Source organism: Lagopus leucura, unplaced genomic scaffold, assembly GCF_019238085.1.
Source record: "Lagopus leucura isolate 7727_CA_CO unplaced genomic scaffold, USGS_WTPT01 Super-Scaffold_100002, whole genome shotgun sequence".
Taxonomy (NCBI): Eukaryota; Metazoa; Chordata; class Aves; order Galliformes; family Phasianidae; genus Lagopus; species Lagopus leucura.
Window position 1 is genome coordinate 6,867,953 of NW_024962263.1, and position 22,356 is coordinate 6,890,308.

General features: G+C 40.7%; 1 protein-coding gene and 1 long non-coding RNA gene across 5 annotated transcripts in view; one reads left to right on the forward strand and one right to left on the reverse strand.

Moving 5' to 3' along the window:
* LOC122178642 overlaps positions 1-15,141 on the reverse strand; it is a 55,712-nt gene extending 40,571 nt beyond the window's left edge. Inside the window, exons 1-3 of one of the 2 annotated variants that reach the window (XR_006178409.1) lie at positions 15,020-15,141; positions 13,269-13,368; positions 9,484-9,607 (exon numbers count right to left, since the gene is read on the reverse strand). This is a non-coding gene — a long non-coding RNA (uncharacterized LOC122178642). Of the gene's footprint in view, positions 1-7,765; positions 9,608-13,268; positions 13,369-15,019 lie in introns of those variants that run through there. The other variant, XR_006178408.1, reaches the window with a different exon arrangement.
* Positions 15,142-15,216: 75 nt separating this feature from the next.
* CAP2 (cyclase associated actin cytoskeleton regulatory protein 2) overlaps positions 15,217-22,356 on the forward strand; it is a 65,519-nt gene continuing 58,379 nt past the window's right edge. The window contains exon 1 of one of the 3 annotated variants that reach the window (XM_042868890.1): positions 15,217-15,336. Coding sequence is in view for 1 of the 3 variants with exons in the window: in XM_042868892.1 (XP_042724826.1) it covers positions 15,914-15,944 (31 nt within the window). In the remaining 2 variants the exon portion in view is untranslated. Of the gene's footprint in view, positions 15,337-15,898; positions 15,945-22,356 lie in introns of those variants that run through there. The other 2 variants (XM_042868893.1, XM_042868892.1) reach the window with 2 other exon arrangements.

A 22,356-nucleotide genomic window follows, 5' to 3' on the forward strand; every position in this document is an offset into this window, starting at 1 on the left:
CTATGTAAAGTATAAGTCAGGGCTTGACTAATTTTGCACCTCTAAAACTGAACTAAGTCCTGAAGATAGTTCATAGACACTATCATAAAAGAATACAGCAACAAAGTAATTTATGAATGGATTGTATCAACAGCAATGGTAATTCACTGCTAATTCACAGAACAACCACTAGCAGCCCTAAAGATATAACCTTAGATTATGATACTAAAAGTAGCAAATAAGCTACTGACATAGCTTGTGTCTGAACAGACCATTTGAAACCACTGGAGGATTATGTTCATGATATATTTCAACTAGTTTCAGAAGAATCAAGATGGATTTATTTTGTGAGAATTCCCAGTCAATTGTAAAAGCCACATCTCCAGTAAACGGTTCAATAAAGAAGGAAAGAGTTGTCTAAGAAGAAATGAACAGTGTTTTTCTGAAACAAAATAATTACAGCAAAATTCTGTAAGTCCATAGTCCATTTAAATGTTCATATTGGAGGGGCAATGAAGTGCACAAGGACCTTTAACGCCTTGAAGAGAAGGACTATTACTAATTTTTAAGATTTATCCAAGATTTATCCAATAAATCTCCAGTCAGCACAGCGAGGACACTGCACAGTATGTATATTACGTGGACACACATTTCCACATAGATTCTGCAAATGAACATTTGTAGGTCTCTAAAAGCCACACACTATAATTGAAGAACAGTTGTCACAGATTTGAATCCCTATCATTGAACACTAAGGTATGAAAGAATGAGAGGAATTAATCAAATATAGTAAATGATTTCACATAGCCACATACCAAATTTTATCTGAGATATACTGTGGAATACCAAACACATATGCAACACAGTCATTTTAAGTACAAAACAGAAACTTTTTTTGCATCATGAGTTTATTCTTTTAACCCACAAACTCTTTTAGTGTTGAGACAGAGTTGCTTGTTTACACAGGCACACACTTAGATGAACACAGCTATCTAAAAGCCTTTTCTACACTGATTTTCCCTCAACATTTCTACTGTGTTACTGAATCATAGACTCATCTAAGTTGGAAAATCCTTCAAGATCATCAAATTCAACCATCAACTTGACCTACCAAGTCCCTTCTTTAAACCATGACTGCTAGTGCCACGTCCACGTGTGTCTTAAGTACCTGCAGTGCCAGGCACTCAGGCACTTCCCTGAACAGCCCATTCCAATGCTTGGCTTGGATGTTGCAGGGCATCAGCTCTTTTTGATGACACTTACTCAATGTAGTATGAATATATGTGCATGCATCTGCATGTGGATTAAGAGCCAGACAATGTGGGGAATGTGGAAAAGATGCACCCATTGTGGAACTAGCATGGGCTGGGTAGCACAAAGGTGTGAACCCAAATGCCTCAGGGACTGCGTAGAGGAGGAGAGTTTCAAACAAGCTAAGTGGGACAGATATTATGTGTATTATGTGTATGTTTGGTGGCCCTGCTAGGCAGGGGGGTTGGAACTACATGATCCTTGGGGTCCCTTCCAACCCGGGTGATTCTGTGATTCTGTGATTCTGTGATTCTGTGATTATCCTTGAGTAGCCTTCTTTAAGTTTGTCTGATAACATTGTGTGGTGGGTACTCGTGAGGGAAAAAAAACTGCTAGGGAAATACAGACATTTCCTTACATTTTAAGAGGTGCAGATTTTATAAATTCTTTCAAAATTCTTGACTGATGAGCAGGTATTATTGCAGTTTTACTGGCCGTATCTATCTGGCTAGGACAAGGGACCGATAGCAAATGTGTTTATTAAATGACTTTTCTTCAGACAAAAGACAGCAGGAGGTTATTTACAAAGGAGTAGTCATAGCAGATCTGTAACTTTGAAAGGCAGATTATTTAGAAGCTGTGAAAAAGTTTTAAAAGTTGTTGCATATAAGCAAAATGATTTTTAGAAAGTTTTGGTCCTTTATAAAGTTGCACCAGAATTTCACAGCTTCAGCATCAAGGATCATGCTGTAAAATCCAACGTTCCCTCAATTATTAAGTATAGCACTGTATAAATACGAGCATTAGGTTATGCATGACTGCTATCCTCCTTTGTCTTTTTAGGACACTGCTGTATCCTGGCAGTACGTGCAACCCACAGAGACAACCAAATGTTTGCTGCTATACACACCTCTGGAGCTGGTAATGGCCAACCCCATTTTGGCTTCCACACCACCTGCCAAAATAGCCAATAGTGCTGCCAAACTCAAAATACCTCACTATGTCCTTCTGATAATACCAAAGGACAAGAGTTCCACAAGTTCAGAACTGTTACCCTTCTGAAACAAATGGAACTTGACTGGAAATTATCATAAGGTAACAGAAGGGACAGCTGTATCATAAAACTTGATTTGAGCCAAACAAGCCAGCTGCATCATAAAGCAACTGGAGAACCAAGTAACATAAATTCCCCTGCTTTTTTGCCACGGCTGTGAACTTTACTCACTTACCTATATAGCTACTAACACACGGGATTGATGGCTTTATTTCTTAAAGCCCATAGTACATTCTAAATGAATATATTTGTGCTGAGCTGTAACACTGCAGAGCTATCTGAATGCAGAACCCACAGCACGACACGTGTCACCGGGACTCTCAAGCTCAAACTATTCTATTAAAGCCCAATGCAAAGTTCAACAACTGAGCTTTTGATCCACAGCATTTGGTCTGTGACTCACACAGGAATTTGACACACTCATCCCTTGCTGCAAGAACCTTGACTGAGGCTTCCTATGCGGTCAATAAAAAAGTTAACTGAGTAACGTCCTCAGATCAGTCCATTGTTCACCGATGCCTATTGGCACAACCTCACAGCTCCCACTCACCTCCCACCTTCTGGTGTCATACCTGACTCCAGAGCTGTGTCTCTGGAGAGCCTTTCTAGGCATGGCTGGACAACGACCTGACAATATTCAGTTGTCAGAAAAGCCATTGTTTTTGCTGCAGTCACATAAATAAAGTCCTAAAGCATTAATGTTTCTGGTTGGAGATTGTAATTGAAGGAATTTACCCAATTGCATGAACACTGGGACAGACATACAATGACTATAAATCAGCACATCTCTACAACTTTCAGTAACAGTTTAGTGATCCAGAAGGACTGATAATTTGATCTTGAATACTTAATAGGTAAAAATAATTGTTACAGGTAAGAGTCAACTTCTAAAATACTAAGAAAAAGCATTTATCATGGTATACATTAGCCAATTAATACTTTTCCAAGACATAATTCTTGCCCTAAAGAGGTAACAACATCATCTAGAAGTAAAGGAAAGTGAGAGAAACTATGCTACCAGACAGATTTAATATAATAAAATCTTCAATTTGCAGTCTTATCAATATTAATGTGTATTTATCTCACAAAAAGAAGTTTGAAGAGGTTGGAGAGAATGTCCAAATTTCATTTTCAGACAAAATCAAAGTCAAAGCAAAAACCCAAAGCCATTCTCAACAGCAAAATAAAGAAATAAACAAATAAATAAATAAATCTATGGTTGTATATAAAGTAACGAGTTATGACGTGTCCAGATTCTGTAGCCAAAAAAAAAAAAGCCACCAAAATAAATATCCATGGCAAAAACTCTTTGGTACAGGAAACAATCAGGTAGTAATTGTGGTAGCAAATGAGGTTGTTTTAAACCGTCGGAAGATCATTCTCCAATGTATCAAATAAGACTATTCCTCTTTCAGCTTCAAGGAAACAAAAGGATAAGAACCATAAAAATTGGGAGTGAGATTTGTACAGAACCAAGACCTAGGAATAAATCTAGGAAATCTGAATTAAAACTGTAAAAATTTGGAGATAATGTAGAGGGAGCCACAGGATGTATTTTAAGCATTTTCAACGCAAGGTTTACTTCCACTTTACTGAAATCGGTCTTATTTAGTATGAAACTCCATTCAACACACAGATCACACATATTTTGTGCCCAAAGCAACAAAAAGCAGCAACTTGGCCAAGTTTCCTAACCCATGTGTGGATAAGACCACAAAGCATTACTTTATGGAGAAAAGCAGTTGACTTGGCAAGTCTACATGTGGCATGTTGACCTTTTTTTTCTTCCAGAAAAGATCACCATGGAGCTGGGTTCCTGAACTTCCCAGGGTTTCTGCTGCTCTAAAGTTAGAAGCCTTTCAGACTATAGCATCATGACAGCCTAAAGAAACACGAATTAATAAGTCACTTTCTTAGTTCCTACAAAACCTTTTTAGGAGCTCAGGAGCAATAATGAGTGGTATCAGTCCAGTTCTTGGTGATCAACAGCTGTGACCATTGCTGAAAGCCTCAGCACGTAAGAACAGCTGCACTTAAGTGAAAGGCTAAAGGGTTCTGTGTGTCTGGGAGGAGGTCTGATTGTCTCTTGTCCGCTCTAATAAAACCCAACATTGTGGCTTACAATGCTGTCATGCTGGCTCTCTTGTTACATTAATGCAGTTGAAAGTATTTTTAGTGGAATATAAACACACTATACAGCTCAGACCGCAGGAAGCAAGTTCTAAGCCATGACAGATTATAATAGGCCGATTTGCTAAACAAGCACATAGAAATCCTTGAGTTCCACTGCCACTTAAAGCAATGGAACAACAAAGTGAAACAGGTTTAACCCTGATACTAGGTTAAAACTCAAACAGCGTGTGCAAAGCCTTTCATTTTTTCAGGGTGTGGATTCACACACAGGATGGTCAAACCAGTTTCTGAAGAGACAAAAACTCGCAGTGATGATTTTAAACAATCAGAGAATAACTCAGATATAAAGTTGCAGATACTATAAATCATGCTATCATTATTAATTTCAAAGGAGCAAATGTTGGTACATCATTGAACTTTGCGATAATTATTTCAGACTAAATGATGTTGCTTTTTTTTTAAAGTGTATTTATTTTATTTATTTTAGATATTATTCTATGTAGCTCCCTGGTTCCATGTTTTCAGATTGCATCAGAAAAAAAAAAGAAGCAACTTCATGAAAGGACTCCCTTGCTGAAATTAAAATATTTTAGATTTAAAAAAAGTAAACGAGAAAAAGGAATATTTCTATATTATTGACCAGATATTTTAATGGCACACTGCAATTCAATATCATAGAGTCATAGAATCCTTAGAGTTGGAAGGGACCTTTAAAGTCCATCTAGTCCAACGCCCCTGCAATAAGCAGGGACATTTACAGCTTTATCAGGTTGCCCAGGGCCTGATCCAGCCATGCCTTGAAAGCCTCCAAGGATGGGGCATCCACCCACATCTCTGGGCAACCTGTTCCAGTGCCTCAGCACCCTCACTGTAAAATACTTTTCCTTATGTCTAACCTAAATCTACCCTCTCTAAGCTTGAAACCATTTCCCCTCGTTCTATCACCACAAACCCTGCTCGGAGTCTGTCCCCTTCTTTTCTGTAGCTCCCCTTTAGATATCAAGGCCACTCTCAGGTCACCTTGGAGCCTTCTTTTCTCCAAGCTGAACAGCTCCAGCTCTCTCAACCTGTCCTCATAGCAGAGGTGTTGCAGCCCTTGGATTACTTTTGTTGCCCTCCTCTGGATACATTCCAACAGCTCCATGTCTCTCCTGTACTGAAGACTCCACATCAGGACACAGTACTACTCCGGGTGAGGCTTCACCAACGCAGAGTAGAGGAGCAGGATCATCTGCCTTGACCTGTTGGCCACGCTTCTTTTAATGCAACCCAGGGTATGGTTGGCTTTCTGAGCTGGGAGGGCACACAGCTGGCTCATGTCCAGCTTCTCATTCACCAGTACCTTCAGGTCCATTATGGCAGGACTGTGCTCAATCCTTTCATCCTCCAGATTGCATTGGTAGTGGATGTTCCTTTGTTCACGTTCAAGACCTTGCACTTGGATTTGTTGAACCTCATCAGGCTCACCTGGGCCCACTGCTCAAGCCTGTTTGAGTCCCTCTGGATGTCGTTCCATCCCTCTGGTGTGCAGACTGCACCCCATGTCTTGGTATCATCCACAAACCTGCTGAATGTGCACTTGACCCCACTGTCAGTGTGATTGATGAAGGTATTAATAGCAATATGCATAACAACAATAACTATTATGGCTACTGATATTGGAATTCCTCAGACAAAACAGATCACTTCTGTAAATACACGGTAACATAGTCTTAATACTATACTGGCGCATTTGTTCTTATCATCCTACATGTGATCACATCTCTCCAGCCAGTCCGAAATTCGTGTGTACTGTGTAAGGGGAGCCACAGGCACATTCCTAACAAACATCCAAAGATTTTTAAAATTGAAAAAAGAAAGAAAAGAAAAAAAAAAAAGTGAGAACGTGATTGCTTTTCAACTAAGTATAAAAACCAGGCAGAACCCAGTGCTGCCGTGTAGAAACTGAGTAATAATGCCCTGTGCAGGTGGGGCATGAAGGTGAAACCCACAGGCAGTGAATGAGGTTGCAGGGCATGATGCACACATACACACCCACACAGCATCTGCTACTGCTATTGCAGTCAGTAGACCCAGTATCTGGAGGAGGTGAACAACATTCTTCGGAGGTGAGCTGACTCAGCTGCACAAAGGCTTCAGGAGGTTTGCCCTGACATTTTTGCTAATTATTCGTTGAATTACAGCTATCTCCGATTAAATAAAAGTAGCAGCTTGGTTGACTTCAGCTGGTACAGGAGTAGACCTGTAAGAACTGCCACCTGCTCTTTCCAGTCAATGGGTAAACTTGCATTGACTTCAATCATCCTGTAACAAATAGACCTTTAAGCCCGTAAACAAAACTGGACTAAAAGCAGCAGGTGTTTTGCTCAGAAAGGTTCTTGTATGAACTTCCAATGTCTAAAAACAGCTCCAAGATAAATAAAAATGAATCAGCACTGGTGATCTTCTATTTAGGGAAATACATTCTTGTAAGAGACCTGAACGGCTCTGGGGATCTGACCTTTCATTCATTTCTCTCTTCCTCGAAAATATACACGAAGATAATTCTTCTAATGCTCATACTTGTTAGCATCCAGCCAACAGTCAGATATCTGGCACGGTGACTGTGAATCTAAGTTTTGTTTGTATCCTTTACAAAACCAATATTTGTATTTCAGAAAATGAAGAAACTGAAATGGTAGTGATTAAAGTCCTAGAACTGACATCCAACAGGAGAGTGACAAGTTAAATTACCAGTGAAAGAAAGCAAATAATAGGCCCTTCAGGTCTGTTTTTATTAACCTAATGACCAAGGACCACACAAAACATACAACCTTTGGGCTGAGGACATGTACCACAATAAAAACGAGGACAACCAATGAAGAAATCAATCTTGAACAAACTCCATGTATGGAGCATCAGGTTCTCCACCAAATTTGTTTGATAACACTGAAAACCAAAAAGATGTACGGAAGACCTGCTATGAAAGAACACTGAAGATTCCTAGGAAAACTACACTACACTACAGAATTATTTCTTTTTTTATTATTATCACATTAATGCTGGTGATGAATTACTGATGTTGATAGATGACTCAGAAAGAAGGGACTACATGGGTTGCTCACCAGAACAGGTGATGGACATCAGCCTGATGTTCCAAGAATGTTAATGTAGGAATCATCTTCTCTTTTGTTTCTCCAGAAGATTTCACTTTCTCTGTTTCTCTAATGTATTCTGTTTTCCTTTTGTTAACTGCTATACAGAAGAACTTGCAGCAGTTCATTCCCTGCAATGCCCGAGGTCCCCCAGTATAGCCCATAATTTTGCTTGTGACTAAGGTACGTACACAGTAGCCAGACCAAACCCTTGCACAAGCTGACAATTTGGCTATTTATTACAGGCTGAATGAAGCTGGTGGCTGGAAGAGGCTGACATTTCTGAATTGGTCAGCTCAGATACAAGCAACAATCTTTTATATGCTGTGGGACTGATATGCACCTTTAATACTGGTTTGACTTTGCAAGGCATACATTCTTCGAGTATGCAACTGTTTTGATTATTTCCTTTTAATGTTTTACAAGTACCTCAAGACTCGGCTTTGAAACAACACTTTGTAAGAGGTGCAGTACCTGAATCTATCTTATATACAGAAAATTAATTGGAGTTGCTTATAACAAATGTGTAAATCCCATGAAAGAACTTAAAAGTGTTTGTGGACCACAAATTCACTATGAAGATACTTCTGGAGTATTTCCTTTCCATCTAAAACATTTATATTTTAACCAGGTGAGATACATAGAATTTTGGATTAGACTGCATGTTATTTGCTGTTGAATTTATATTGTATTCTAAGCAGTTCTGTTTTCCTTCAAAGCTTACATTGCCAGACAAATTATCTGACATCTAAATATCAAATTGTCACCACGCTTCTCCCATGCTCCTTTTTTACACTCTGTGATAAGTCAGAGCCAGATCTTTGCCACATTAGTGGAAATCTGCATAGAACCAACAGTTTTGTTTCAGAGACACTGATATAACTGAACCAGAATCCAACCTGATGTACTTACTTACACCAACACTTTATTTATTTTTAACTCTCATGGCCTAATTCATAAATCAGCTTTGCAGTGTTGTGTTCCTTTTTTTTTCCTCTACAAAGTTACAAGAGTGGCACATTTGATGGGGGATTAAAGGAGATCCCCAAGATGAATTATTCAGCAGAGCAAACAATATTCTCTAAAGAAAATGATAGCTTCTAGAAATATGGTACAGTAGGTACAGAGCCCATGTAAATACAGGAAAGCAGGAAAATAAGCATTAAATAAATGAATTGCTTTGAAACAAAACGTTTTCTTCTAGTACTTGAATCATTGGTCTATATTTATTCAAGTGAAACATTAAGGTGAAAATTTAGGGTGAAAGCTCATCAGCCACTGGCAAAACACACACTGATTTGAGGAGGAATAGGATTTCACCCCACCAGAGCAAAATATTTGTAATTCTTTCCAAACCATTTTAGCCATCAAACAAATACTTTTTTTCTTTTTTTTTAACTTTTGCTTTCTCCTCCTTCCTTTTTTGGGAAAAAATAACAAAAAATGAAAGGTAGAGTGGAAGACAATGTGGCTACAGGAAGATCATCTGGCAAAAAAGGCAGAATCATTTTCTGGCTTTGTATTTGTTCTTCTGTTTTCATAGAAAGACTCAATACACAGATGATGGTAATTCAGAAAGCAAGGGGAAAAAAGCAAGCCATCATGCAAAGTATCTCAGCTAAGGCCTATAAAAGGAAAACCACGTTTTCACTTACCAGAAGAAACTCCTCTACCTCAGCTGAATGCGAAAAGTATGCGTTGATAGGGATATATAATGGGGCTGGTCTCAGAAAGCTCTCAGAGTACAGAAAAAAACGTTTTCATTTGCCATGGAGATGAAAAGTAGGGTAAACAATTCTGCATGGCTCTGTGCTGCTGTACTTGATCAGCTCTTCACATCTAATCTAGGCAGCCATCACTTGTAAAATAGTAATTTAGGCCAACAAAACTACATACTAATGTAAACAATGTACTGTACCTAGGGATCCATACCAGCAGTCTCATTTTGCAGCAGGATGTAAAATTGAGATATCCTCAGTCTTGAAGTCCGTAGCTGAGAGAGAGATTGAAGGAGCAGAAGAAAATTCACACCACTGTCACCCTCGGCATTCCAGTGCTGTATGAAAAAGCACAAATCACCTCAGTACCTTTCCAGATTAAGTCAAAGATGCTGACATTCAAAACTTTTCCACTCATTTCTTTACTAGGGTTAGCAAGAGTGCTCACAGAAGACTAATGTCAAAAGCTAAATGGTTACTTACAGGACAAGCCCAATCACAGTGACTACGGCAAGGCAAAGGACTTTATTCTCAACCTGAATTAACTGCTCTAATGGAGACTGAGTGCCTATCTTGCTCTCCCTCACTTCATAGAATCACAGAATCATAGAGTGGTTTGGGTTGGAAGGGACCTTTAAGATCATCTACTTCCAACCGCCTGCTAGACCAGGTTGCTCACAGCCCCATCCAGCCTGGCCTTGAATGCTTCCGGGGGGAGCATCAACAGCCTTTGTGAGTAACCTGTTTCTGTGTCTCACTGCCCTCACAATAAAGAATTTCTTCCTAAAATCTAGTCTAAATCTACCACTTCCAGTTTGAAAACAGAATCACAGAATAGTTTGGGTCGGAAAGGACTTCTCACTCTTCCAAGGCAGAGGAGCTTGGAGGTGGACAAAACCAGCTAGGAATGCTGTTTGCAGAAAGGGGTAGCAAAAGTCACCTAGCACCAAATTTACTACAGGTAATTTCAGATAAAGAACATAAATCTCTTACTCACAGCTCTGAAAAAGGGCATAGCCTAGTTAAGAGCTTGAAACAACACTAAATATGTCTGCTAGAATACTTTGGCTACCTACTCATGTGGCTATATTTCCTATGAAGTGTACTGTCCGTAACAATTAAATAAGCAAGTTATCAATTCATATGATTTTACCATAAATTCTGCATAGCTTGGTGTTTTCCTTAAACTGCCTTTTCCTAGAATCTAGTAATTTAACACAATGAAGACAAAGAAAAATTAAGCTTCTAGTCCAGGGTTGTACAGAAAACCTTGAATCCATGACTTGGTTATTCCCTCGAATCTCAGAAAAAGCAACATCAAGAACCTAAAATATACTCAAAAATTCATATTTTTCCCATGTCTGGATTTTTAAGTACTTCTACTGCTCTGTCTGGGCTTTCTCATACAAGAGCATCAATCTCAGGGAATCATTAGTAAGTCACCCCAGGACAAAGTTTAGAGCTGGCCTATGCTTTCTATCTTCAGGGTGAGAAAAAAAAACATGATTGCAGTCTGGATTTAGTGGAACTCCTGAGGATGTTGGGACACTTTGAATGAGCCAAAGCAGTTGGGAAAAACTAGCAGTGACCAATGAATGAGACTCTGTCATTCCTTTTGACTGTCCCATCCACAGCTTTCACATGCAACAAAAGCATAGTTGAAGATGACAGAACACTACAGTCACACACTTGGAAATTTTGCTTTCCTTCTTCTGATTCTCTGTTCAAGCACCCTCACTGAAAGTATTCCTTGCAAATTTCTGCCTGTAATTTAAATCATGAAACTTCACTTGAAATCTGTATCAAAATCGGTATCAAAATCTGTATCAAAATAGGATTTTTAGCAGTGCAACAGCCTGTATCTCATGATAATAAATAGATAGGGCAATGTAAATAATTAGCAGAACTGAAGCTCAAGCTTATGGTATTCTCTGAGTAGCTTTCCCAATAGAACAGCACCACAGAAAGGAATTAAAACACCAAACTATCATTAGTGAAAGTAGTCACAAAAATTAGTATTTGTGAGATCAAGACATTTTCCCTCCGGATTCAGCAAAGCCCTTATGCATATACTGAATTACAAACAAGTGAGCAATTCCATTCCTAAGTGACAAGCTGCTTGAATACAACTGGAATGCCTAAGTGCTCTGCTGCATGAAGATGCCATTACTCACATACTTAATGACATATTAAGCACGTGCTTTTTATTTAACTTTTCATGTTTCCATGCCTAAAGAGAAGCATCCGACTTATTAATGCACAGTTATGAGAGTCCACACTCCCAGAATCAAAGAGAGAATTGCAGAGAAGAGACGACAAGCAGTGCAGTGACGACTTATCAGCCAAATATAATTTGATCTCCCTTCATCTTATTTTATAGGCAACCAGATTGGATGTTGACATATTCAGCCTTGTTTCACACTAGTCTGAAAAAGGACAGATAGTCCACTTGTTTGGCAGAATCTTCTCTTTTTTTTTATCCGTGTGTCCTGGCACTGGATCTGTGTGAGATGCCCACAGAGCTTTCTTTACTGATTCATTTAGCTTACTGTGAACGTCTTTTCAAATTCTGAAGACTAAACAATAGATTTGGTAAGCAAAGGGCATCCTAACAAATGCATTCAGATGTAGACCTAATAAGTCACACTACCAAGACTTCCATAAGATATTCCATTTTGGTTCCACCTCAATATATACTTAATTTAAATTCATTTTTACGTATTGCCCCAGCAAAGACAAGTTCCATGAAATCACGGACATGAACAGCAATATTTGTGCTTTTCTCCAAACTCATCTATGAATCATTTAGATGCAACTTTTATCAACAGGGAAATTTTACAACTGCATACATCCAAAGCCTATTTTCAACAAATACTGAGAAGGTAGCCATAAACATTTTCAACAGTTTTCTTCTGTGGAAAAAAAAAAAACAAACATGCATGCAAATTGAATATGCACCAGAATATTTTCTTCTAAGTAGGTTGCAATTCTGTCATCCTGTGGAGATTTTGGTGTCTCTAGAGCAGCTTCCGGCATGTACTTTGGGATCCCTGCACAACTTCAGAAATACATTCTTCTAAAAAAGGAAATGAAATAGACCAGCCCTGGCAGAGATTGTGTGCAGGAGCAAAGATAAAAACAAAACTGAAAAAAAAAATTAGAAAGCTATATTAAATGCCATATACTGTTCTCCATGGCATACTGTATTTTAATTGGATACCTTTCAGCAAGAGGGCTCTTACTGCACCTTTTGCACAGAAGAGCTCCGCATAACTTCAGCCATGTACTGGAATTGTAAGACTTATTTTTTCTTCCAGCATGAATGCATGTTTTCTACATTTTAAAGACTTTTAGAAGACTTCAGAAGACTTTTGAGAAGATTTTTAAACCTTTTGGTTCTGCAGTTGTTGATTCTTTCTGTACTAAAAAAAAGTATACAAATAAAAATCTCTAACTTCTAACTTTTAATGTTGCGATTTCTGGCATCAATTTATTTTCTGCCTATAAACCAACAAATGAATGCATTGTTAGACTGAGGGAAAAAAAAACTCAGCTTCAAAATCTGATCTTCCAGGCTTTCCTCACTTAGTGTTTCACTTGATGTCAATGCCAAACAGTTTCAAAACACATTTTTATTGCAGTCCAAGCCTTTTCTTTTTTCCCTGGATGGGTTAGAACAATAGTATGTCATCTACTCAATATTTTGCAAAGTCCAAAATTTGCATCTCTCTCATTCTTTCCTTCCCTGTAGGGGGCTGTTCCTAGGCTTGAGCTAACTGTGAAATTCTTTATAGAACTGCCTTTTAAGATTGTCTTCATTTATGTAGAAACCAAAATGGGCAAGATTTTCTCCTCTAATAGCATGTTTTCAGGCAGGAGCTACATCTTACATCTCTACTTGCCACTGGGTTTCCTCTTTATTATGAGGTCACTTTACAATTACAGAAGCTCTTGTTTCTCCCTTCTAGCTAAATTTATCACTTCTTGTGTCCTCCTTACCTTAGTCTTAGCCTTTGATGTCTGCCAACGTCCTCCTGGGGAGGTGAAAAGAGCAGAAGAGCTTGACTGTTTTGTGTAGCTCCTACGCTTAAAGAATGCACTAGAAGAAGTCAAGAGGGAAGATGTGTTACAGGGAATTTACTTCAGATGCACAAGTTATCTGCCAGCCTGGTAGCCTGTAAACTGTTCCACGTAAAGAAAATGCCCAACTGTTTTCCCCTCCTTTTCACGTGCCTGTGATGTCCAAGAGTGATGTGGAGTGCTTGATTGTGCTCTTACACTAAGAGCTTGTAAAATGTTTCGTAAGTTAATGGCATCACATTTTCCTCAAATTAAATTGACATTGAAGAAATTGGAGGGCATTTGGCATCCCAAAATTTCCACTTATCCCACTGAACTGCAAAGGTACTGGAATGTTTTTTCTCTCTATAGTACGGTATATGGATCTGGAGCTTTCATTTAGTTATTCCACAGTTGGTTAAACTTTTTGTGCTTCATTTCCAGAAGGAGATCTTCTAAGCTTCCTTCTTGCTTCTCTCAAGCACTGTCTGTGTCCTGAGTATTTTTGCAACCAGGTGCTCAGTTTCATACTATGTTTTTCCTACTTGGAAGGTTTGCCAAGACTCTTATTTAAGAACAGCTGTTCTGTTTATTTCATCTGTGTGCTTTTTCTTTCTTTTAAATACACCAAGAAGTTGTTCCTTCATTGTCTACAGGAAGCTGCAGCTCTGACTTCTTGTAACTTCCGATGATAGCACTGTCCACAGCAGCGTTTTGATCCTAGGCTGATCCTTGCACTCAGCTTGCTTTTGCTTATTGCTGTTTCCACATCTCATTACTGTACAGACACTAAGGTCTGCTGTAGCTATGGCGTCTTTTTTATGATACAGTTTTCCACAGCCCCCATTTAAGAACTGCATAATTGAGACCAGTATTTCCATCTTACATTTTACAGTGTTGTCAAATGCTCAGACGTCAAACACAAAGTCTTCTAAAATAAACTATGTATTTGACAGAGAAAATTGCCACCAGTTTTTGCACAGCCACAAGGCTGACCTGGAAAAATGTTTGCAATCATTTATTTTTTTTATGACTGACTAATGACTCCTATTTCATTTCAGAGCAAACTGTTTCATTAAAGGCTATGAACTCGTGCTCTTCCCCCATGACTTCCATGCAGAAAGTCAGCTCAGCAATACCTGGAGGAGAAGCAGATTTCAGGTGACTGATCACACACCTTTGGGACCACAGGGCTGAGCACCGCACAACTGCAGAACCCATGTGGTCACAGGCGGTAGAGACTAGCGTGAAGCCCGCAGAGCCCGACGCGCAAGGCCCAGGCACGTGGGTTTGCCTACAGGGAGAGGACGTGCTGTATGGCAGCCACCCCAGCGCAGACACAGCTGTCGCAGCGCTCAGGCTGCTGCAATTGACTCCGCTTCGCAGAAGGCAGCAGACTGCCCGCAGCACGCCTTTGGCTCTTCCCGCACACACTTCCCACGCCGTCCTGCTCCCCTTTCCCAGCGCACGGCGCTCCCGCTCGCCCAAGCCGTGCTCGGCAGACAAGCGGGGCCGGCACACCTGTGGCCACGGCTGCCCCTGCCCTGCGTGCCCCTGTCCTCGCAGCCCGGCCGCTGCCCGCTCCCCCGCGATGCCGCACGGCTGCCATTTCCTCTCCGGCACCGCGCTGCCGTCACCGCTAAGAGACACCTCAGCCTTTCCCTCTTCTTCCATTTTCACACTCCACCCACTTTTTGCTTTCTTTCTCCGTCTCTGTCACGGTCTCTCTCTCTTTCTGGACTTGTCTTTATTTGGCACTCCCGGAAGCCGACGGGCATTTCTCTCCCTGCCTGCTCGGGCAGCTGATGTGACTGACTGACACCGGCTCCCGCTGAGCAGGAGGAGGAGGAGGAGAAGGAGGAGGAGGGAGAGCGACGGCGAGGAGAGGCGAGGCGAGGGAGGGGGGGAGCGAGTGGCCGGCCACGGATTGTCATTGCAGAGAGAAGGAGGAAAAAAAAAAAAAAAAAAAAAAAAAAAAAAAAAGGGGCTGCGCGGGTCATCAAAACAGGTAATTCAAGAGCAGACAGCGCCGGGAGGGGCGGGATGCGGGGAGCAGCCGGAGCGGCCCGACCTCCCCCCGGCCGGCTGCCTGGGGCGGGCCCGGGGCTGCGGGTGCGCCGCCGAGCCGGAGCGGAGGGGCCCGGCAGGGGCTGGGCCGCAGCGGACATCTTGCGGGGGGATGAGGGCACGGCCGGGGACGCGCGGCTCGGGGATGGGCGCCGAGAGCATCTGGGTCACGGCCCGGCTGCCGGCTCGGGTCCGCCCGTCAGCCGCCACCTGCGCGGCACAGCCTTGCGCTGCCCTCGTCGTGAGGAAGTAGCCGGAGGGCGAGAAAAAGTCCCGAAAAACGGCAAGAGGGTGACGGTGCCGCTCCGGGGTCGGACTCGGAGCCCTCGAGCAGCACGAGTCCGGGGGGTGGAGGTGGTTGTCCCGCAGCTCCCGGCCCGACCCCTGTCGGGTCTTGGAATTACCCCTGCTTGTTCACGCAGACCTGGCAGCGCACCCGGCCCCTCTCTCCATCAGCGCGAGGTGATCTCCTCTTGTGCGAGGCAGCTGGAAGGCTCGCTGCTTAGCCGGGCTCCAAAATGTTGGTTGAGCCGGAGGTGTGCGTTGGAGGTGAGCGGAGATCCAGGTGCTGAGCAGCCCCCGGGTAAAGCTGTGAGCAAAGAGCTGGGTTAAACGGGATCTCGGCGAGAGAGAGCTAAAGAAAAACGTAACATCTGTATAAATGCGTGTATGTATGAGGGATTCCACAGATCCTGAAGGATGTTGTGGGGGAGCAGGAGGAAGACAGAAATCAAGAATTGTGAAGCTGAGATGCTGCGGTTTGCAGTAACTTGACAACTGAAAGGAGCACTCCCCAGAGCCTCAGCACAAAGCACAAAGCTCGCCATGACCCCAGCTGGAAATGTAAATCTGTCCTTTGCTTCGAGGGCTGCTGTTGAGCTGTACCTTATCAACAGTGAGGCTTTTAATCAGTTAAAATGCTGACTTCTTAGTGAGTAGGGGCAATCTTAAAAACAAAGTCTATCTGGAGAAAAAAAAAAAAAAAAAACAAAAAAAAAAACCATCAAGCCCATACCTGTCTTTATGTGTATTACCTAGGCATGGTTGTCATCGAATGATAGAAAATGTTTTCAGAAAATAAAATAAAATCCTGCATAGAATTAGGATTTTGCAATAGTAACATCATTTAAGGGAGTCAAGTTTGCAGGAGGCAGAGTGGGATCAATACTTCATTTTTTAATTACTTTTTTTCTAAATCTGCCAAATGTGGCAGTGGCTCCATTGTTCTGTGAAACTGCGGTCAGAAAAATAGGACTATTTTAGAAATGTAACTTTAAACATGATTTAAAATAGGGAAAGTGTTAGATGGAATGAGTTGAGACTAATACCGTACTCCCAGAGCTGGCCTATTAAAGCATTACTAATAGTTGGACGTCCAAGTTTATGCAAACTGTCTCCTACCATTTCCTTTTAATTAGCTCTTATGCAAACAATTAAAAACTCTGTTCTGATTCTATGTGTTTTCAAAAGAGGGGTTTCATGACAGCGAGAGAATCTATATTGAGCAGGTCTGCCCAAGAACAAAAAGCAATACACCTACTGTAGCAAAGCCATTTATGCTGAGCAACGTGACATTTTAGGTCTTGGGCATAACAAAAATGTCAGTCTTCAGAATGTTCTGATGATTCCTTTGTTTCTTTCCCCTCAAGTGAATGATGCTCAGATGTGGAAGGTGGACAGGCAGAACTCCAAATGTCATGAATAAAATATGTTTTCTCAATTAAATAAAAATGAAGAGAATATGCATTATTTACTATTACTGTAGAGCAGTTGTATGACATGTTTTCATTATTCTTTGTCACCTATGGCACTCAGTGCAGAGGAAAAAAGGTGGTGATTCTTGATGTATCATGAGAAGACATGGCAAGATATGTATGATCTTGTCAAGGATGCTAAGATTCCATTTATTAACAAAACCCCTTCTCATTGGAATTTCTAGTCCCAGTGTATTAACTATTTTAGCCATTTAAAATACGAAAGTCAGCCTGAACTAGAAATAAAACCATAGAATTAAAATTCCCACAGAAAAAAAAAAAAAATCATGGGAATTGGAATTAGCAGGGATTAGAAAAAGAAGTACAATGCAGAAAGGAGAACTGGATGCAGAACAATTGTGTTCAGCTCACAGTCTTGACATTGACTTGCAACATTACCTGGAGCAAGTCACAGGGCCTTTCCATGTTGCAATCTGTAGCTTGTCAGAGACCATAACATTCTGAGAGGTTTGAACTACAGAGAGAAAAATGGTGGACAACCATTAAAAAATATTCTTAAAAAATATTCTTTGTGATCCTTCATGTTTTTAAATGATGTGCGCAATGGTAGGAAACTCAATAGTTGCAGTTTTGCCTAGTCCATCATCTGACACGGGGAAGGAGAATATTCTTTGTCATATTCATTGGTCAAAAACAAAACCAAAAAAATGCCTCCAATAAATCAGGCATAAATTAGTTCAGTTATTCAGGCAGCTATTTTATTATGATAGAATCACAGAATCCTTAGAGTTGGAAGGGACCTCTGAAGGCCAGCTGGTCCAAGTCCCCTTCAGTGAACAGGGGCATCCACTGCTGGATCACGTTGCCCAGGGGCCAGATTGCTTGATTAAGCACTTGCAATATAGAGAAATAATTTGAATTGTCTTCTCGAAAATTGTAGGTGCATCTTTTGCAATAGGAGGAATGCTTGCCATCAGTATAATTTTTTCTGAGATATACAGTCAGCTCCAGCTGCTCTCATATTTTAAAAAATTAGTGCTATTGACAGATGTGTTTTACTGACTCCCAAATAAATGCTTTGAACTCAAAAGGCTCAGCTATTTTTGGAGAATGTCACTCTTAGAACTATGCCAGAATATCAACACCTCTGCTAAGCAGTGAACACTGAGATGACAAAAGCACATGAGTGCAGCTGCACCTATGGCAGGGATTCTGCTGATTCAGCTTTGTACAGCAAGAGCATGAGGGTTTTTTTGTTGTTTTGCTTTCTAACTTCTGTAACTTTTGTCACCATGATAGCATGACTTAATGGCATATGTAACACCTTAATCTGTGTACTGAGTACTTTGGTCTTTGTTTCTCCTGCAGAGGTTTGGATATGCTGTGTCAAACCTCAGGGTGTTTTTGTTACCAAAAAAGGTCCCAGTGAGGCTACTTTCCTGAATATGTTAAAGGAGAATGCTGTGTCTGACCCACGTGTTGCAGAGGGAAAAAAAAACCCCTAAACTTAGAGATTAGAGAAATTGCTTTCAAAATCCAAAGCAGCAGTAGTGCTATTTTGGGAATCAAAGGCTTTATGTGGTGTATATTAAAAAAACAGGTAAATGGTCAAGTCCCTAATGGAATAATGTCTTATTTTTCCAAGAAGACATGCTCAGATCCTGTGCATTACAGCTATGTTTTCTATTATTTTAAATACTCTATTAGTTGCTTCCTGGAAGGAATGCAAGGAACGATTTACATTTCCATGTGTGTCATTGTTTAGACAAAAGTGATAGTTGAGTAATTCACCTAAAAGCTCTGGGTCCTCTGAAGTACTGGGAAGGCTACTCTTATAAACATCTAAGATGAATCCAATTGCATCTTTCTGGGCTGAAACAGAGGAGGAATAAGAAGCTGAACATCTCAGATCTTGTACATGAGCAAGGTTACATGGATTATCATTATAACTCAGGATCTCTAAGGATTTAGTAGATTACAGAAGGAAAAAGAAAGGTCTTTTTCAGTAGAGGTGCCCATTTCATCCTGAATCAGAAATGAAGGTACAGTGCACTTCTAGGATTTCTAGTAGCACTGCAGAATCAGTGGTCTGGATTTTACGATGGGAGGTAGGCCGAGGTGTAGAGTTTTTGTGATCAATGAAGATCAAACAATGAAGCCACAGTCGTTGTGGAGTGAAGGGAGTAGAAGGATGGCAAAGTGTGCTTCAGCCTTCCTGGCTTCTCCATGCTGAGAGAAGGGTCAGTGGTTGTAGGCTGAGCAGGGACAGGAGAGCCTGAGAGCATCAGACAGAGTGCTGAGATGGTAACTGTGGCAGGACATTCTGGGGAGAGAGCTAGAGAAGCTGACTTGACTGAAATTAACCCCAATTACTCTGACATCTGACGGATGTCCACCAATACTTCTACTTGTAGTACTCTTTGTTACTCACAGTTGCTGTTGTTTCACTTAATGTGATTGATTGCATCGGAGTGATTTCCTTTGCACAGCCAGAGGAATGCTTCTTATGACTTCTGAATTCAAATGAGATACGTTCAAGCAATGGATGCATTCCAGAGTTGACTTGGCATGCCTGCTCTTGCAGGTTGAAATGAGAGATAGCTGCACGAGTGGAAGGGATTTCCATCAGTGTGAATGGTGGAGAAAGCCTCTGATAATCAGGAAATTCAAGGTTTTGCTCAGTATGGATATGCAAGCAAAGTAAGATGTGGTGGCGTTCTGGAAGGCCAACCTCCCAGCAGACAACATTGTTACTAACCCTGGTTCTGAGGAACTCAACAGTCTCATCTTTTCTGAGAAAAATAATTGCATAGTTTGTATTTTTAGAGTTTGAAACTCTATTTGTTTGGTGTTAACTTTCTCCATTTGCTTTTCTGTCACATGCCAGAAGTAGTGAAACACAATGTAGGGTTTTGTGCTTTGTGGAGTTTACTACCCTTTTGAGCAGTACAAATTCAATTCGGTTGGAATCATAGCATAAATAATCTTACTGTTCAGTTATTATGAACTGAACTAAAGCCCTTTAATAAAATCAATGCCTGCATGTAGTGTTTTCTCAGAGCAGCAAGGCAGTCTGCTTACATACAGTAATTGGACTTGTGACAGGTAATTAAATGGCTTGTAAGGCCTTTAGGATGCTTGATTACATGAAAATCACTATGCTGATACATAGCAAATGAAGTGGATAAGAACACTATGTATCAGTTGATTGAAGAGACACTAAAGCTCTTACACTTCATTGGATGGAAAGAAGAAAATGAAAACAAGACAAAGGACTATAAGCAGCGGTAACATTAAAAAAAGGAGCATAGAAAGGAGAATGTACTTGGAAACTGGGTTGCCTTGGTTATTTTAAGTCAATCATGCTTACACAAGCTGTCAAGTCTTGACTGCTTCAGTAGATCATTAAATAATGAACTTGTTCTTTGTGATCACAAAATTGGTAAGACAGCCAGAATTATTCAGCAAGGGGTGGGAGCTCTTCACAAAACTTACATATAATTAGAAATGAACTGATAATCCAGGAAGCACTAAGCTCATACAGGAATACATGACATATTTTATAACTTGAACACGGGAAGTACCATACAAACGTGCAGAAGTACTTCTTTGTGGTAACAACAGTCAGCAGTCTTTGGGATACCTATCAAAACAGAGATGGCTTTACAAAGCCAGTCTGTAATATTTTTAAGATAGTGGAATACAGAGATGCCTCAATTCCTTTCCTGCCTGCTTATTTTTATCAGCAGGGAGTCAGCACTGGGAGTGAAGGAAGCAGGGCAAGAGCTGGTGTACAAGCAGCAAAGTATGTTTTGTGGTACCAGTGCTATAAAGCCAGACAAAGGAAAAATGTAGGTTAAACTGAAGAGGTACAACATGAACTTGTCTTTTCTTCTTCTGCACTTTGCCAGTTCTACACCTTTTCTGCTGATAAAAAATAACCCTTTAAAAACAATCAGTATGCCAAATACAGACGTCTACAGGCGAGATTATTTTGGTAGCACACTTTTGTGCGCAGCAACACAGGTCTCATTTCTAGTATACAAACACACACAAAGAGCTAAACAAAAAGCAGAAGTCACCCATTTTTGTCTGCTATAAAATTTGGCCATATTCACACGCACACACAAAAAAAAAGTTGTTACAATTCTAAGTACATTTAAATATACAAGAGTACATCTTTTACTTGGATAAAATAAAATTTTCCTATACTTAGAAGAGCATGGCTTCCAAAGGAACTCATAAGAGACACAGAGACAAAACAAGACTAAAAGGTCATCAAAAGCTCTAATTTGATCCCTGGATCATTCTCACATAGGCCTTTTCCAAGAGGTCCTCTGCTTTAATCCGACTTGACATCACTTTGACAAGCCTCTGTTTACATTCCTCCCATACAGCTAATTGGAAACAAAGCACAAACCATACAAGGTAATGTTTCTGTCTACCAACACATTTTCTTCTAACCAATACATGCTTGCTCTGTGATCTCCACCCAAAAGCTTTTATGGTAATAAACCAGATAGCTTCAGCAGCACCTCACTCACCATTCATCTGGTAACAGCCTGCTTCTCAGTTCTACTTGGGAATGAGCAGCCCCCGAGACCCCCAAACCAAGAGGTTTTCATCGTTTGGACTAAAATGGGGTGGAGCAAGAATTTGGATCTGATGCCAAAGACAGCAAAAAGGCTGCATGCTATACACAGCCTGGAGCTGGTACATACAGCTGAATGGCAGTGCAGGAAAGCTAGCCAGTTATGGCTCAAGCTGACTGTGTATAAAGTGTCGTAGGATGCTTTTGTAATTTGAAGGCACATTCAGAAACATGTATGCATTTCCCCTCCTTTGATATACACTGTACAGAAGAACTTTCTGAGGAGACCACGCTTTCAATCTATAAGGCATTTGTGACTAGCTGTAAGACAGTACTAGTTGGCAGTGTGAGGATTTGCATATTTTGTTTATCACATATCTCAGTAGCAGTTTTTTAAAGACTATGAGAGGAAACACATGTAAAGGCTGCAATACTTTCAAGCATAAAACTGTGTTTTTCCAAGCAGCGTAGCAATGTTAGATGCAATGAAAATAACAGATTCTTGCCTGTCATAGGTAACTGCCCTTTTTTTGGCATAGAGAAGAAAAGCAAAATCTAACCTGTAGCATCTCAGATGATGAAAATGAATCAGACCCAGTCAGTGTCACAGATGTGGGAGGAGTGGTACGAAAGAAAAAAAAAACAAGCACAAAAC